General features: G+C 44.3%; 1 protein-coding gene across 5 annotated transcripts in view; it reads left to right on the forward strand.

Annotated features, from left to right (window-relative positions):
* Tet (Ten-Eleven Translocation (TET) family protein) overlaps positions 1-17,216 on the forward strand; it is a 270,293-nt gene that overhangs the window by 241,763 nt on the left and 11,314 nt on the right. For all 5 annotated transcript variants that reach the window (XM_075879612.1, XM_037413663.2, XM_037413662.2 and 2 more), the window contains 3 exons: positions 6,306-6,395; positions 6,495-6,632; positions 8,556-8,678. In XM_075879612.1, the coding sequence (XP_075735727.1) occupies positions 6,306-6,395; positions 6,495-6,632; positions 8,556-8,678 (351 nt within the window). The remainder of the gene's footprint in view (positions 1-6,305; positions 6,396-6,494; positions 6,633-8,555; positions 8,679-17,216) is intronic.

Raw genomic sequence — 17,216 nt, forward strand, 5'->3', positions numbered from 1 at the left:
CGCATAGACATTATGCTTGCGCTTACATTGGCGATGTAGCGATATACTCCGAGAACTGGAACGAGCACCTGGAACATTTAGACAAGGTGCTTGTGTCCCTAGCGAAGGCAGGGTTGACGCTCAACGTAAGCAAATGTCGGTTTGCACAACCAGAAGTAAAATTCTTGGGGCATATTGTGGGATCAGGCAAGCACGGGGCCGATCCAGAGAAGGTCAGGGCGATAAAGGAGATCCCGGCTCCCGAAACAAAGGGACAGCTTCGTAGTTTCTTAGGGCTAGCCAACTATTGTGCCCGAGTACTCCAAAGTCGTTATGCCTCTGACTAACCTAACTGGCCGACGTATTCCGCAGAAATTACCTTGGAATACAGAGGTGCAGGAAGCTTTTGACAAGGTGAAAAACTGTCTAGTGCAGGCGTCGGCGTTGCAGGCACCAGACCTGGGGAAAGAATTTATCCTCGCCACAGATGCATCCGATTACGCCGTTGGTGCGTGCCTGGCACAGCAGGATCTGGTGGGCAAGGAACGCCCTATCGCTTTTTTGAGCAAGAAGCTTAGCCCGGCTCAGACCCGATGGGCCACAATAGAAAAGGAAGCTTACGCAATCATTTGGGCACTGGGTAAGTTGGATGTTTGGCTGTTTGGCGCTAAAATCAAGGTGATTACCGATCATAATCTACTCAAATTTCTGACTCTAACCACTCCGCAGAGCGCTAGGCTGACACGCTGGGCGTTGGCACTACAGAAGTATAACCTGGAAATTGAACACAAAAAAGGGTGTCTTAACGCTAATGCCGACGCAATGTCGCGGTTAGTGACTCCTAATGATGACGCATAAATGGGACAGGGAATTAAGGGGGGTGTATTATGCTTTGCTAGCGCGTGCGCGCGACGGAGTCAACGAGGTACGAGTGACAGTTGGTGCCTCACGTGTCGAGCCAGTGAACATGTGTGCATATGCGGTTGTGTTTGTGTCGCATGTCATAGATACAGTGCAACACAGTTGGAGGGGAGGTGTTGGGCTCGAACTTCGTGCGTTCCCCGAATACCTTATGTTACCCACCCCGCGGCCGGCGACCCCTCCCCAACAAGGAAGCAGGGCCACCGGAATGCGGGACGATGACTGTCTGCTGGCCACAAAGGACGTGACAACTCCCGTGCCCCAAGGGGTTCAATTATGGCGCCTTACAGGAGACCAAGCCAGGCTGCAGGTGGCCGGTACATGTGGAAGGTACACGTGCGTGTCCGCCGGACAATCAGAATCAGCGGAGGCGACGGCATTGGCGCACGGGCCAATTGTATTCATGACCTGTCAGCCCGGCATCGCAGGAACTTACTCGGACGCGCTTTTCCACGACCTGGCAACGCCCGTCGTCAATCATTCCGGGAACCGGTGTGAAAGAAACCTGAGCGACGGCGGAGAACCGATGAGTGGGCAAGAGGCGGTGGGTCTTCGAGGTTGTGGCGAGGAGAGACACATCTGTGCGTTCCGATTGCACTGTAAGAGTGGTGCGTTACGATTGGACTGTAAGAGTGGTTGAATGGGGAGGCAGGGGATAAAACCAGGGGTGCAGGGACAGTAAAAAAAAAGAAAGAAACGAATAAACGTCTCTATATCCAGATGATGTCGGAGCGGTCGCTTCCTCAAGGTGCCAGCAGATGAAAAGTTCTCGTCTTCGGCTTCCTTGGCGGCAGCAGCAAATGTCGCGCAACAAGCGAGAGGCGAGTGGAAAGAACCGAACGGAACGTAACTGTAGGTCTTAAAATGAATCTGCAGAAAACGAAAGTAATGTACAACAACTTCAGAAAAGAGCAGCGCTTCGAGATAGGTAATAGTGCACTTCAAGTTGTAAAAGACTATGTCTACTTAGGGCAGGTAATAACCGCGGAGCCTAACCACGAGATTGAAGTAACTAGAAGAATAAGAATGGGGTGGAGCACATTTGGCAAGCACTCTCAAATTATGATAGGTAGATTGCCACTATCCCTCAAGAGAAAGGTATATAACAGCTGTATCTTGCCGGTACTTAGCTACGGAGCAGAAACCTGGAGACTTACAAAGAGGGTTCAGCTAAATTGAGGACGACGCAGCGAGCAATGGAAAGAAAAATGGTAGGTGTAACTATAAGAGACAAGAAAAGAGCAGAGTGGATTAGGGAACAAACGGGGGTTAAGGATATCATAGCTGAAATCAAGAAGAAGAAATGGACATGGGCTGGGCATGTAGCGCGTAGACAGGATAACCGCTGGTCGTTAAGGGTAAATAACTGGATTGCCAGAAAAGGAAAGCAGGTAAGGGGGAGACAGAAGGTTAGGTGGGCAGATGAGATTAAGAAGTTTGCGGGTATAAATTTGCAGCAGCAAGCACAGGACCGGGTTAACTGGCGGAACATGGGAGGGGCCTTTGTCCTGCAGTGGACGTAGTCAGGCTGATGATGATGATGATGAAGCTGAGATACAAATCTTCCAAAACCAGTAGTTGTATTTGCCACGCTGCTCATATATGTACATAGGAAACTGGTTCATTGCCTCTTCTGTTTCTCATAATGTGTTAGTGAATTTTTTCTTGTGCTGGCTGACTCTGTGTTTGAGGAAGCTGACGCATTCTAGTTTTTGCTGACTGATTAGATTAAAGGCTGTTTTTCATAATATAAGTTCAACACGGTGATACGTCATCGTGCAATCAGCTGCATTCCTGCACCCTGGTGGCTCTTTGAGGAGTAAATTGTATAAAGAAACAGAGCACCATTCATCATTTATCTTTATATTTGTTCTATCGAAAACCTTGTGACTACTCTCCTGGCTCATGCAGGTGAGGATTGGTTGTGAAACACATGAATACTGATAATGTTAATGTTATTCTTCCGGACGCCCTCATGTGTTTCTCACATAATGCCAAGTTAGTGCAGTAGCTAGACAGGCGTACATATGCAAGGAATGAATAGGGACGTGCTTTTTTATGCCTTCTGCTATCAAAACAGTAAACATGCAGACGATCCAGGATGCTGTCGTAGAAAAAAAAATTGCACAAAGCTTATTTGTTGAGCCTGTTAAATGCCTCCTTGTATTGCATGCGTTGAGCCCCTTCACAAGCGGCTCTATTCATCTCAGAGTCTATACTTGTGAAGCTGTGCTGAGGTTTATGCTGATGCCCTAGGTGGGCAGTGGAACAATGTGGGTCCCACTTTGGCTCGTGGCCTCAAATAGTCTGTGGGACAGGCATTTCTCAATGGTTTTTCAGTCAGTATTGTAATGCAAGGAATCATATTTCTGCGAGTGTTCCAAGATGTAATTTTCACTTGGGAAAAAGTAAAACGGAGGTTTTTCGCGACTTAAAGGTGTTATAAGTCACTTTTGCTGCAGCACTCTGGTGGCATACAGAAAAGCGTACCAAGATGGTAAGAGCTACCAGCTGTCATGGGGCATAGCACCATTTTGTTTGTTAATTACACAAGTGTGCATACCCTGCATGTACCATTCTATGTTGCACACAGTGCAATCATATTTGACTTGCACGATCACTAGAGACTTGACTACAGATCAACACCATTTCTTGAATACGTTCACAGATTCTTGCAGTCACAGATTCTTGCAGGGTTCCCCTAAAGGCTGCTGCCTAGGAAGCATTTTATTGAGAGCATTTCAAAACTAGTTCATTATTGGACACTTTGGAAGTATTTGAACTGTGCCATTACCATGGCACCAAGAGGCATGGTAAAAAAAACACTCTCGCCCCCTTTGCTTCTGCTGTTGTGTGCTAGTGGGGTACTTTCTCTTTGTTCTCTCATGTGCAAGAACTGAGAAAGCTAGTGACATTCACTTGATAAGACCTCTCTTCTCTTTATATTTTGCTTTGTGGTGAATTTCCAGTGGTGCCATTGTACATTAAATGAAGAACTGAAGTCGTGTGGTGCATTCAGTGACATTCCAAGCAGTGTGTGTTGCATAGGCCATTTGTGCGTGCGATTCACTCTTGCTCACAGGGAAGCTTTCTTGAAAGAAAGGGTATGGTGCCCTGCATTTGAAACCTCAGTCGTTTTCTTGCCACACAGCCATATTATGCCTAGCACACATGATCGCCACCAATTATCCACGTGTCACATTTGTTTGGTGTCATTTCCCAATTGCTGAATTTTTCTTCTCAATGGCTCCTGCCTCTGTCGTCTGTCACATCCTTCTCTCTGCTGAGCCTCTTCTTTGATTGATGAGAATGATGCAGTAGGGTACTTTACTGACAGTGTTGATGTCTGTGGTTTTCAGCAAAGATTAGAAAGAATTTTTATCTGAAACTGAAGTGCTGATATAATCCTAAATACAGTGGAGTCCACTTATAATGATACCATTTATAGTAATATATCATATAAAAATGAACAGCGATGAAACTATCCAGTTTTGTGTGCTTACTATAGTAAAATAAACCGCTTATTGATGCTCCAGCGCCGCGATATCGTATGTGTTGATCGAATCTGGCAGCAGCGCACACTGAAAATGTCTGTCCATGCCCATAAGATGCGCTGCTATGCACCCTGCACCTAGTCTGAACCCTAAGAAATCGAGTCGGGGAAGTGACAGGAGGAGGAACTTTTTTTTTAACTTTAAAAGCGATGCCAGGAGAGGCCTGGGAAGCGCTCGTTGATGAAGAGCTGCCGGAGTTGAGTTGAATTGTGTTCGGGGCTTAATGAAGATGCACCGTGTCTGGACCACTTACTTCATGCAGATGGTGTTGATGATACGTACGAGTGCATCAGCGATGAGGTGATCATTGAGCATACTATATGTGTTGAGGGCAGTGGTGAGAGCGACAACTCCAACAATGTGGTTGAGCAGCCTACCCAGGCACTGTCGATCGCAGTAGGCCCAATGGATGATACAGTCGGTTCGAGACTTTTTTTTTTTTTTTTCGAGAAGGACCTCCTTCTCAGATACATGGAGAATTTTGATGTTCTTGATCACAAGTACATAATTGCACTACCTTACTTGCATGCAATTCAAATGTTTCGACCTTTATTTTGTTTTTATTTTCTCAACCCACTTATAACAATCATTGGTTATAACAATGGGATTTCATTGGTACTTGGATATTATTAAAGGTAGACTGCACTGTAGCAGATGACCAGAATGGCGTCACTGTTTATAGCAATGATTGCACAGGTGTTTTTCTGTGTCATGCGTGCTATAGTCACACGTAGTCAGTCGATGGCTGATATAACGGCGTTGCACTGATTCTGGACATCTCAGAAGAATATGGCACTTGCGCTCTTTCATGTTTTAGTTCTGCCGATGAATTTGGTTGAATTTAAAAGCTCCCCAAATTACTGAAGGCTGCTTTTTGAAATCTCAAAGTGACCATCAACACTTCGCAGGAAGGGCTCTAATTCTCTCATCTTACCTGGCTGCCTGTCTTCATTTATTAAAGAAGTTTACCAGTTTAATTGTAATAACTATAGTAAATAATGTTTTTAGCTATCTTAAGATGCCTGTCACTAATAGTGAAGAAAGGGAGCAAATGCTGTATTTACCTCATTAAAAAGAAATTTCGAATGGATTTCTTCAAAAACGCCCTGTAGAACTACATCTTCAATTAACTCCTTGAATGACAACTCTGAGTATGTGCTGTGGTTATGCTGTTTATCTTTCCTATGTTGTATCAATTAGTGAAAATTGCCTAATAGTCTTCATTGGCACAGAACATTTAGAGAGCTAATTTAACAGGTTGTGTAAGGGAGTTAGGATGTGCCTCCGGACTTCGTACCTTCACTTTTCAGCGGGTATTTTACTGCACTCTTAAACTACAGGACTGCACCATTATTTTGCAGTATTCTTGAGCACACAATACCATTCTTACACCCTGTGGCATTAGTCAGGGAGACTGGGGATGGGGTGCACCATTGTCGCCCTCCTTAGTTGGTAACATCAAAAAACTCTTAGATATTTACTGCATTCATTCTCGACACATGATATACCTGGAGTGATCCTTGCATTGATAAATTTCAAGTTTTGATCACAGCAATCATTTATTTTTTGCACCTCCTATGATATATAGCTTTTCAGCATCCCTCTCCAGGATTTTTCACATCGCCCCCCCCCCCTCCTCCCATTAAAAAAAAAAAGGATTGCTATGCCTCTGCATACATGGGTAATAGAATGTACGTATAATCTGTCAGACAATGGTTTGACATGAAATAGGTGTGCACATATGCCACTTTCGTCATCCTGCAATGTACATTACTGACTCGTCAGTTTATCATTTACAGTGGAATATGGGCAGCCACTTTAAATAATAACCTTCTTACTTGTGGCGTGTAGGAACAGGAGCTTGAAGAGAAGCTGCAGCAATTGGCGACTGATATGGCTCCCCTGTATGCTAGAGTTGCACCAGAATCATACAAGAACCAGGTATGTTCCCACTTCGTTTTTGTTGTTGTATCACAGCTATTGTTCTTTGCAAACGAATGGTAGTGTAACGTTTGCCCTTTCTTCAATTTTCCTACTAAGACTGAGTTCGAGTCCGAGGGTATATCGTGTCGGCTGGGCCTGAAACCAGGAAGGCCATTTTCGGGAGTCACAGCCTGCGTGGACTTCTGTGCCCATTCTCACAAAGATTTGCACAACATGAATAATGGCTGCACTGTTGTGAGTATCTCTCAAGAGCTTGATATATTTAAAGTTTTTCAAGTGTTTTATGTGTTTGAATAGAATGTCTGCTTGGCAGAAATTAATGTGCAAGTTGATGAAGTTGTCATTGGAGAAAACTTGTTAGTCAATTTCTAGGCTTTATAGCAGCTCCACTTTTCATAAATTGAAACGAATGATGAATACATTCACTGGCATAAACACAGGTAGAGTGTTTTCTCCATGAATAGGTGGCCCTGTACACTAGTAGAAACAGAAACCTCAAAATGGGGTGCAGCCCTCACTTTGTGGTCAGTAACATACGCACATGTACTCAACTCTCATATGGAATCCGCCCATGCGCCTCCCCTAGAATAAAGGAAGCCTTCAAGCCTCCTTTACAGGAGCACTGACATCAAATTTCAAGATCGAGATGGGCCCATCATTCAATCGCTTGGCATGCATAGGTCTTCTTGGCCAAATTTGAACGACATTCGTTGCGTGGAAGTTATTTCAATTCAATGTCAAACAGCATAGAAAATCTAAGGAGAAAAACCGAAAATAGACTACCCTGCGACATCGACACTAGTGCTACGTGTTCGGTGTGATACATTACACAAATACCATCCTGAGTGACGCTGCCCTAGTAGCGATGACGTGTACGATCTGAGTGTTCTTATATTGACACCGACTGGCGCTGAAGCGCAGAAACACACTCGCTTGTCGCATCTGATCTTTGTCACACCGGTTTGAATGATTTCATGAAATTATGAAGATGAAAACCACCTTTAAATGAATGGCGAAAGAAAAGAGCATGATTAAACGTGTGCTTGTAGGTCAGCATGTCGGGGAATCGTTGTGAGTTGCAGGTGAGTTGCAGTCGTCTAGTTCCAAGCACGGAAAAAGTGCAATGAAGGTGTCTTTTCATATCACGTATGTGTTACACATCAACACGACCACAAGCTATCAAAAGTGGAACAGCATACATACAGTCAGATATCATCGCTACCAAGTAACATGCAGTTATCGTTGAATTTTCGTTCATCTGTACCGCGAGAGGCTGGATAAGTGGGGCCATGTAGATGTGCAAAAAAAAAAAAAAAAAAACTGGCATGCAGTCAACTTGTTCTATTTCTCCGCTGATGCTCATTCGTGATATCTATATTGCATTGACCCCTCTGCCTGAATGCTTTGCAAGAAGAAACACAGCAATATAGCTAACTGAAACACACAAGCGAACACGGCTGAAGCCAACGTTTTTAGAACTAGAAATGTTGGCTGAAGCGTGCATCCTCGGGCACCTCTGCAGCGCTGCTTGCAACGGCGTCCATTTCAGAATTACTGTTCTGCAAAAGGTCGATCGAAGCAAAAATGATTCGCAATGTTGTGATTTGTGGGGATTCCAAGTTCCATACTATCGTATTGAACCCGACTCGACACTTTGTATGGGGACGATAGCAATGCAGGTGATAAGGCATGACTGCATGTGTCCACCTAGCAGAGGAAATGTTTGCGGAGCAGCTAAGCCTGACGTCACTCTTTTCTGTGAAGAAGTGGTCAGCTGTGGCGTGATCTCGAGGTGACCGCGAGGTAGCGTCACTGCTGGGGCTCCCAGTGCTAAAAATGGCGGGATTGCCGGCCGTTTTCAATAGTCTTAGATACCAGTGATATAAATCAATAAAAGTGATAGTTATTCATCCCTCAGTTGTGCTTTAGGTCGTGAATCACTGCAACGGGTCTATAGCTACTCGCTGACGCAAAAATCTTGGCATGAGTAAATTTGATGTCAGCGCTCCATTAAGAGAACGGGAGGAGGGGGGGGGGGGATTGCCATAAAAGGAGGCCTTTCTAATGGCTGTCAGGTAAATCCCTACTAGGTACATTTTGTTTCCCACTGTGAGCACAGTGCATAAATTTGGTTAAATGTGCGTGTGTGTTTTTCAGGTGGTTACATTGACAAAACACCGTGGTTTTGAGAAGGGTGATGATGAGCAGCTGCACGTGCTTCCATTGTATGTACTTGATGCAAGTGATGAATATGGGAAAAAGGATGGATTTTATGAAAAGGTGGGTGCATTTGATTACATATGTGAAGGCTAGGGTGTCAAGGGTCATTGCTATGAATTAATGGACATTTTCAATCAACTTGTGAAGACAAGTTCGGGTTCATATACGCTGTAGTTACGCATTTCGAGCAGCCTGATGAATTTGTTTAGAAGTCTTGTGTGCATGTGCCTTGATTACGGTGCTATAACCTACCAGTCTGCGACACCATCTGCTTTAAAGATGCTCGACCCTGTCCACCATGTAGGCATCCGCCTTTCTACGGGTACTTTTCGTACTAGTCCTGTAGAAAGCAAAGCCTGTACGCGGAATAAAATGAATGGTCCCTCCATTTGCAGAGATATTATATGTCTCTTACATATTATCTCAGGGTGAACGCAGATGAGGAACATTCCACTCACACCACAATTAATAATCTGTCCAATTCTACCTTGTTCCACAACCGTTCTTCGCTGAGACAACCCTACTCACTCCGTATAAGGAGCCTCCGTGAGGAAACCGTTGTGCCACTTCAAGAACACCGTTTAATGGCTCCCGCAGCTTATCCGCCACCGTGGCAGTGGCAGGTTATAGACTGTGACATATATTTCTTTGAAATAACTAAACAGGTACCTACTACACATATCCGCATGCACTTCCTCGAACTCCAACACAAGTACACATGCCCAGAATTCTATACAGATGCGTTAAAGTCTCGTACTGGTGTGTCGTATGCAGCTGTTGGCCCATCCTTTTCCGATTTCGGTATTCTGCACTCCGAAACAAGCATCTTCATCGCAGAAGCTCAAGCGGTATCTGTGGCCGTCAAGCATATTAAGGAACTGCAACTACAATGTGCAGTGATATACACAGATTCACTGAGCGTAGTAACAGCTCTGAAAACACTCAAAAAGCATAAAAATCCTGTTTTTGTGTCACTTTACTCTCTTTTATGCACAATCTATGTCTTCAAATGACATGTTGTTCTGTGCTGGGTGCCAGGGCACCGCGAGATCGCTGGAAACTTGGTGGCAGACCAGCTATATGCATCTGCACTTGACCACACACCCGCCAGTACATCCATGGCCGTCCCTGAACTTGACATGAAAACTGTCCTACGACGGAGGCTCAGGGTGTGCTGGCAGTGTCTATAGCATAGGAAAACAGAGAACAAACTACACGTTATTAAAATGATGCTTGAAAACTGGCCACCAGTATGCAGATCATGCTACACACAAGTGCACTTACAACGCTACAGATAGGAGACACACACACACTCTACACACTCACACCTTTTGTCTGGCAGTGAACAACCCATCTGTGAGCGACGTGGAGATCCACTTATGGTTCTCCACATTCTCGTCCAGTGTAGTGATTTAGATGCTGTACGAAAAAGGCACTTTTTATTGCCCTACCGACACCAGCTTCCACTACATCCTGTCATGCTCATTGGTAGGGATGCACTTTTAGATGTGAAGTAGCTTTTTGACTAGCCTGTGTAACGCTGTCCCTTCGTCTGCACCGTGCTCCCCTGGCCACAGGTGTTGGGGCAGGGCCATGTAGGTCACGCCTTTCCTCGCAGTGCGCGCTCGTTGATGTCACTCTCTCCCTAGCCTGTTGCTGCTCGCCGTGTGTGACATGCGCAAAACTGTCTCTCCTCTCCCCTCACAAGGCTGTCTGCTAGTAAAAAACTGACTATGCGTTCTGCACAACAGTTCACTGGTCACCCCGTATATGTAGGCACTAGATCGTGCTTTCGGAATTCAGTCAAGGGCGTCTTTACTTGGCTTTTGCTTGATGAGCGTTAGCGTCAACGTTGCCGCCAGTGTAAGCGTTAGCGCCTGCTGCTTCACATCTACACATGGTTATCTTTAAGTGGGAGATGGTCCAGTTTTGATTCCCGATCACTGTTCATGTTTTTAAAAGATGTACATGATTTTCACACCATATTCGAAGATTATCCCTAGCTCGACCTCTGTAGAGGTCGTGGCTACGGCGGCTCTCCCCACCAACACTGTCATTTATTCCAGCTTCACACGTTTCACGTCACCTCCATGATTTTACTAGTACTTTTAAGTTTTAACCCGCCTTAGGGCGTAGAATTCAAGCCCCTTTACAGCTGCGTAACATCATGATTGTTCACATGCTGTTTATACTGATTCAATGACAGACCATTGCTCTTATTTTTGTTAATGTTCATGGTGCTCTTTGGCCATCATATGTCCCTTGCACCAATTAACACCATATATCATCATCTTCATACATTTCTAGCACTTCTACAAAAACGGAAGATTTGTACCAGGTCATTAGGGTGAATTTTGGTTAACAAATGTCCAGGGTGAGCCATTCGTCCTGTGAAATCAGATTATATTTTGCTGTATTGTTAAACTTAAAGTAAAAACCAGATGTGTGCAAAAGAAGATCTCGTAATCCACATTTGTTTGCTTTTGTTATGAGCTGTTGCAGTGTTTCTAGAAGTATGTAAGCTCTACACTGGCAATATCAATATTAAAATTGTACCATTCTCTAGTGAAGTAAGATGCTTATAAGTAGTGGCTGTAGTGATTAGTATTTCAGTGTAACATGCTGCAGTGATGAAAAAAAAAAATTCATTGTTATCGCTGAGAAGCTGCTCAAAAAGGTCATTGCAGCATTTTATTTTATTTCTTACTTTACATTACGATAATCAGTTTTAATTGTCCTGAAACTAGCTTTCTTGAGTGCTTTTTACTGTAATGTTTAAGTGCCACACAAATACAAGATTGATTGCAGCATGTTTAGCAGGTGCATTCTATGCTTGTAATTCTTCAAATAAATATTCTGCCCTTTTGATTACATTGCAATCGGTCTGCCAATATTATGCCTGAAGTTCGCCATTTAATGAACAAAGCAATCGTAGACTGCCGGCCTTGTCAGTGCGACCTATTCTTATAGTGTTTAGCTCAGAAACTTACTTCAGATGGGGTCAAGAAGGAACACACACACATGTACAAATGCACACCTGTCTCATGGTGTGACTACCGTAATTACTCGAATCTAATGCACACATTTTTTCCGGTTAAGCGAGTTCATAAATCGCATGTGCATCACAATCGAGTACGTAAAAAAAAAAATGAATACGGTGATTCTATTGCCATCGGCATTTCCAAAATGGCCGCCCCCTACGTGCGTCGGCATGGTGCGTCGGCCATTTCTGCCTATGTGTTTCCCATGTGCGGCACTTCGTACGTGTGCTGAGGAGTTTGTCATCTTGTAGTGCATTAGCATCGACGGCATGGAAGGGCCGACTCGAAAAACTCGACAAGTGCACCACGATGCCGCTTTTAATGGAAAAGTCATCGCGTGTGCCGAAACGGACGGAAATCGGGCCGCATCGCGATTGTTCGGAATTCCCGAAACGTGCGTGCGGGACTGGCGGAAGGAAACAAAAGCAGAAGATTGTCGACAGCAAAGATTCACGCAAAGGCTTCATTGGACCACAGCAGGGTCGGTTTCCGCAAACTGAAGAGCTGCTCGGCGAATATGTGATTGAGCAGTGAGCGGCACAGCGGCCTGTGACGACAGAACTGCTCCAAGTGCAGGCTATGCAGTTAGCCTTAGAAAAAGGGCTAATGCGGAGCCAGTTTAAAGCGAGCAGGTGTAGGCTAACTAACTTTATGAAGAGGAAAGGCTTTTCCCTCCGAAGGCGAACGGGCATATGCGAAAAGTTTCCGAAGGAGTACGATGAAAAGTTTCACAGTTTTCAGAGGTTCGTCCTAAACTTGCGGCACAACAACAGCTACCTGCTTGGGCAAATTGGGAATGCCGATCAGACGCCGTTTTACTTCGACATGCCTGGCACCACAACCGTCGAGAAAAAGGGGGCGAAGCAACTTCGCGTGCTGACGTCGGTCCACGGTAAAACTACAGTGGCAGCAATGCTCAGTTGCCCGTCAGATAGGCACAAGCTTCCCCCGTACCTCATATTTCAACGGAAGACGCTCTCGAAAGGAGTCGTTTTCCCAAGTGGTGTGATCGTGCGGGCCAACAAGAAAAATGGGTGCGCGTTGCAATCGATGTCTTACTTTTTTTTTTTCCGGCGTGAAAACCGGGTGCGCTTTACAATCGAGGGCGCGGTAGAATCGAGTAAATACGGTATGTGACCAATGCTCAGTGGGTGTAGTCATAGAGTTTCCTGAATAGTATACACTAGAGGGAACTCTGGCGCTAGAGTCCATGGGAGCTACAACTCATAGCGCTTCAGCGAGCATGAGAATTATGGGTATGACTTGGATTTGCCTAGTCCTCGTACTTTACCTTAATTCTGGCATGGATTGAAGCTGCTTTTTCACAAAACAACAAACGGCAAATGTTCGGCAGTTACGCTTCACCACTTTAATATTTTAGGCTTACCACTTTAAATCGAGTCACGAAGTGAAAACGGTTTGTTCTTTCCTTCGAAACAAAACCAAAACACTGCAATAAACGAAGCCACTAGTGCGTTCGCCGCCCGCAAGCACAAACACTGGGCAAATCCATGTCATACCCATAGTTTCCATTGTCACTGAATGATCGCAGTGCCATTGTCCCCTCTAGTTAATTTCAGGAAACTCCGAGTGTAGTAGCATTTCCAGGTTGGTCAATTAATTTTTGTTTACATACCGTATTTACTCGATTCTACCGCACCCGCGATTGTAACCCGCACCCGGTTTCCACGACGAAAAAAAAAGAAAGACATCGATTGCAACGCACACCCATTATTCTCGTTGGCCCGCACGATCACACCACTCGAAGAAACGACTCCTTTCGGGAGCGTCTTCCATTTAAATATGAGGTACGGGGGAAGCTTGTGCCCATCTGACGTGTAACAGAGCATTGCCGTCACTGTAGTTTTACCGTGGACCGATGTCAGCACGCGGACTTGCTTCGCCTTCTTCTCCTCGACGGTTGTGGTGCCAGGCATGTCGAATTAAAGCGACGTCTGATTGGCATTCCCGATTTGCCCAAGCAGGTAGCCGTTGTTGTGCCGCAAGTTTAGGGCGAACCTCTGAAGACTGTGAAGCTTTTCTTCGTACTCCTCGGGCAACTTCCGGCATATGCCAGTTCGCCTTCGGAGAGAAAAGCCTTTCCTCTTCATAAAGTTAGTTAGCCAGCACCTGCTCACTTTAAACTGGCTCCGCATTAGCCCTTTTTCTAAGGCTAACTGCATAGCCCGCACTTGAAGCAGTTCTGTCGTCACGAGCCGCTGTGCCGCTCGCTGCTCAAGCACATACTCGCCGAGCAGCTTTTCAATTTGCGGAAACCGACCCTGGTGTGGTCCACTGAAGCCTTTGTGTGAAGCTTTGCTGTCGACAATCTTCTGCTTTTGTTTCCACCAGTCTCGCACGCACATTTCGGGAATTCCGAACAATTGCGATGCGGCCCGATTTCCGTCCGTTTCGGCACACGCGATGACTTTTCCATTAAAAGCGGCATCGTGGTGCACTCGTCGAGTTTTTCGAGTCGGCCCTTCCATGCCGTCGATGCTAATGCACTACAAGATGACGAACTCCTCAGCACACGTACGAAGTGCCGCACATGGGAAACACATAGGCAGAAATGGCCGACGCACCACGCCGACGCACGTAGGGGGCGGCCATTTTGGAAATGCTTATGGCAATAGAATGACCGTATTCATTTTTTTTTTTCTTACTCGATTCTAACGCGCATGCGATTCATGAACTTGCTTAACCGGAAAAAAGGTGCGCGTTAGATTCGAGTAATTACAGTAATTAAGCTTGACTACTTCCTTAAAGATATCTGATGCTATTACTTTATTCACCCATCATTGCTAATCAGTTAGAACTATACTGATGCACTTAGATGTTTTTGATTGTTAGATTGCTGCACTGCTGCAATCGAAGCATGAACTTACCTAAGAACAAGTCTTTTTTTACTTATGTACTATGCTAGCTTACTTTTGAGCTTCTCTGATTCTCGACATATTTGTTTGTATTTTTGTGGGGGAAGCTCAAAAGGCAACTGAATAGGAATGACGTGCCCAGCTGTGATATGTTGGTAGATTAATATGGCAAACTGCAAAGGCAAGTTGTGATATGTTGGTAGATTAATATGGCAAACTGCAGAGGCAAGTTCTTCTGGTATCAAAGATGTGGTAAGCCAGAAAGAATAGAGTAAAAAAAAATTGAGTTAAGCACCACCTAGCTGTCTTGTGTCACCACTGATTTTGAAACAGTCCACTCTTTACGGTTTGTTTGTCAGTAAATAGTGACTTAGCATTCAAAAGAATGTAGAGACTTAACGTGGAAAATGCTGATACTAAACACATTTTTTTTTATAAGAATGGTACTGGTGAGTGTAAATGCCATGAAATCCTTGGCATTATATCCAACATATTTGTGCCACAGCTTTGTTGCATAATTGACAAAAGCAGAAGCTCGGCATTGATTTTCTCCATTGCTTGCAACCATTTTGCGGCCTTCAAAATAAAGAGAAAGTTTTCAGGAAGCCATACTTATCTCAGCTGATGTAACATGTATCTTTACCATTCATCTAACTTCACAGAGCTTTAAAATTTGAGTAATGTCAAAGAGATACTAAACAAAAAATTGGAAAATCTGATGAAAACATCTAGGTTTTACTCAAAAGATATGACTGTTCTGATAATAAACAGAGTTAATTTCCTATATTTATGAAAAGTTGGCTGTATTTTTTATGGATTCTCAGCGCTTGGCGGCGGCACGCAAGCACGAGCTGTGACATCACATTCACGGAGGCGCATGCAAGGTTCCTGTCCGACTTTTTTCTTTTCTCACCACTACAAAATTTCATCCCACTCTCCCTCTTCCACAAAATCACTGATGCTTTATTCCAGCCGGGAACCATAGGGGGAGCTGAGTGGGTCGAGAGACATGGGCGATGGCTGGAATTGTTGGCTTGCCTGTTTCGAGTGTATCTGATGTCACCTTCTCTTGTTCATGGCGGAGATGCTGAAAACAGCAGTTTGTGAAAAACGCATTAAATTAACTATTTTCTTGTAGTTTTTGTCTGAAATGAAGTTTACGTCTATCGATTTCAGGATCCAATCTTTCAACTTAGCTGAAAATCTTGGCAGCAAAAGTTTTATTCAGTATTCCTTTAAAATAGACACTGCTGTCTTGGAGTATTGAAATGGTTAGCTCTATATTGAATTTTTGTCATTACTTTCGTTTTCTGCAGATTAATTTTAAGACCCACCTTTCTGCTCTCCTTGTCTAACTCCATAATCATGAGTTGCAATTCGTCCCCTGAGTTACTCAGCAATGTAATGTCATCAGCGAAGCGCAGGTTACTAAGGTACTCTCCATTAACTCTTATCGCTAACTGTTCCCATTCTAGGCTTCTGAAAACCTCATGTAAGCACGTGTTAAATAGCATTGGGGAGATTGTGTCCCCCTGCCTTACACCCTTCTTGATTGGTATTCTGTTGCTTTCTTTATGAAGCATTATGGTAGCAGTTGATCCCCTGTATATTTCTTCCAGAATGTTTATATATACTTTATCTACGCCCTGATTCCGCAGTGTCTGCATGACGGCTATTTCTACTGAATCAAACGCCTTCTCGTAATTTATGAAGGCTATGTATAGTGGTTGGTTATATTCTGAGCATTTCTCTATTACCTGATTGATAGTATGAATGTGGTCAGTTGTTGAGTATCCTGTTCGAAATCCTGCTTGTTTCTTTGGTTTATCGAATTCTAATGTTTTCTTTACTCTGTTAGCAATTACCTTTGTAAATAGCTTGTATACTACAGAGAGCAAGCTGATCGGCTTGTAATTCTTCAAGTCCTTGTCATCTCCTTTCTTATGTATTAAGACGATGTTAGCAGTGTTCTTCCAAGACTCTGGTACTCTTCCCGTCAGGAGACATCTCGTGAACAGGGTGGCTAGTTTTTCTAACACAATCTGTCCTCCATCTTTCAGCAGATCTGATGTTACCTGATCCTCACCAGCAGATTTACCTCTTTGCATGCTCTCCAAAGTTTTTCTGACTTCTTCTATCATTACTGGTGAGGTCTCATCTGGGTTACTGCTAGTTCTTATAGTATTAGGGTAGTCGTTGTCTCGGCTATTGTACGGATCTCTGTAAAACTCCTCCTCTATTTTAACTATCCTATCCATATTGGTAGTCATTTTGCCTTGTTTGTCCTTTAGTGCATACATCCGATTTTTGCCTATCCCAAGTTTCCTCTTCACTGCTTTGACGCTTTCTCCATTTTTCAGAGCGTGTTCAATTCTCTCCATGTTATACCTTCTTACATCGCATACCTTACGCCTATTAATCAACTTCGAAAGTTCTGCCAGTTCTATTTTGTCTGTTGTACTTGAGACTTTCACGATTTGATGCTTCTTAATTAGATTCTTCGTTTCCTGGGAAAGCTTGCCAGTGTCCTGTCTAACTACCCTGCCTCCAACTTCCACTGCACACTCCGTAATGATACTCGTCAGATTATCATTCATTGTATCTACGCTAAGGTTGGTTTCCTCACTAAGAGCAGAGTACCTGTTCTGCAGCGACACTCTGAATTTCTGTACTTTCTCTCC

This window comes from Rhipicephalus microplus, chromosome X (genome assembly GCF_043290135.1).
Source record: "Rhipicephalus microplus isolate Deutch F79 chromosome X, USDA_Rmic, whole genome shotgun sequence".
Classification (NCBI taxonomy): domain Eukaryota; kingdom Metazoa; phylum Arthropoda; class Arachnida; order Ixodida; family Ixodidae; genus Rhipicephalus; species Rhipicephalus microplus.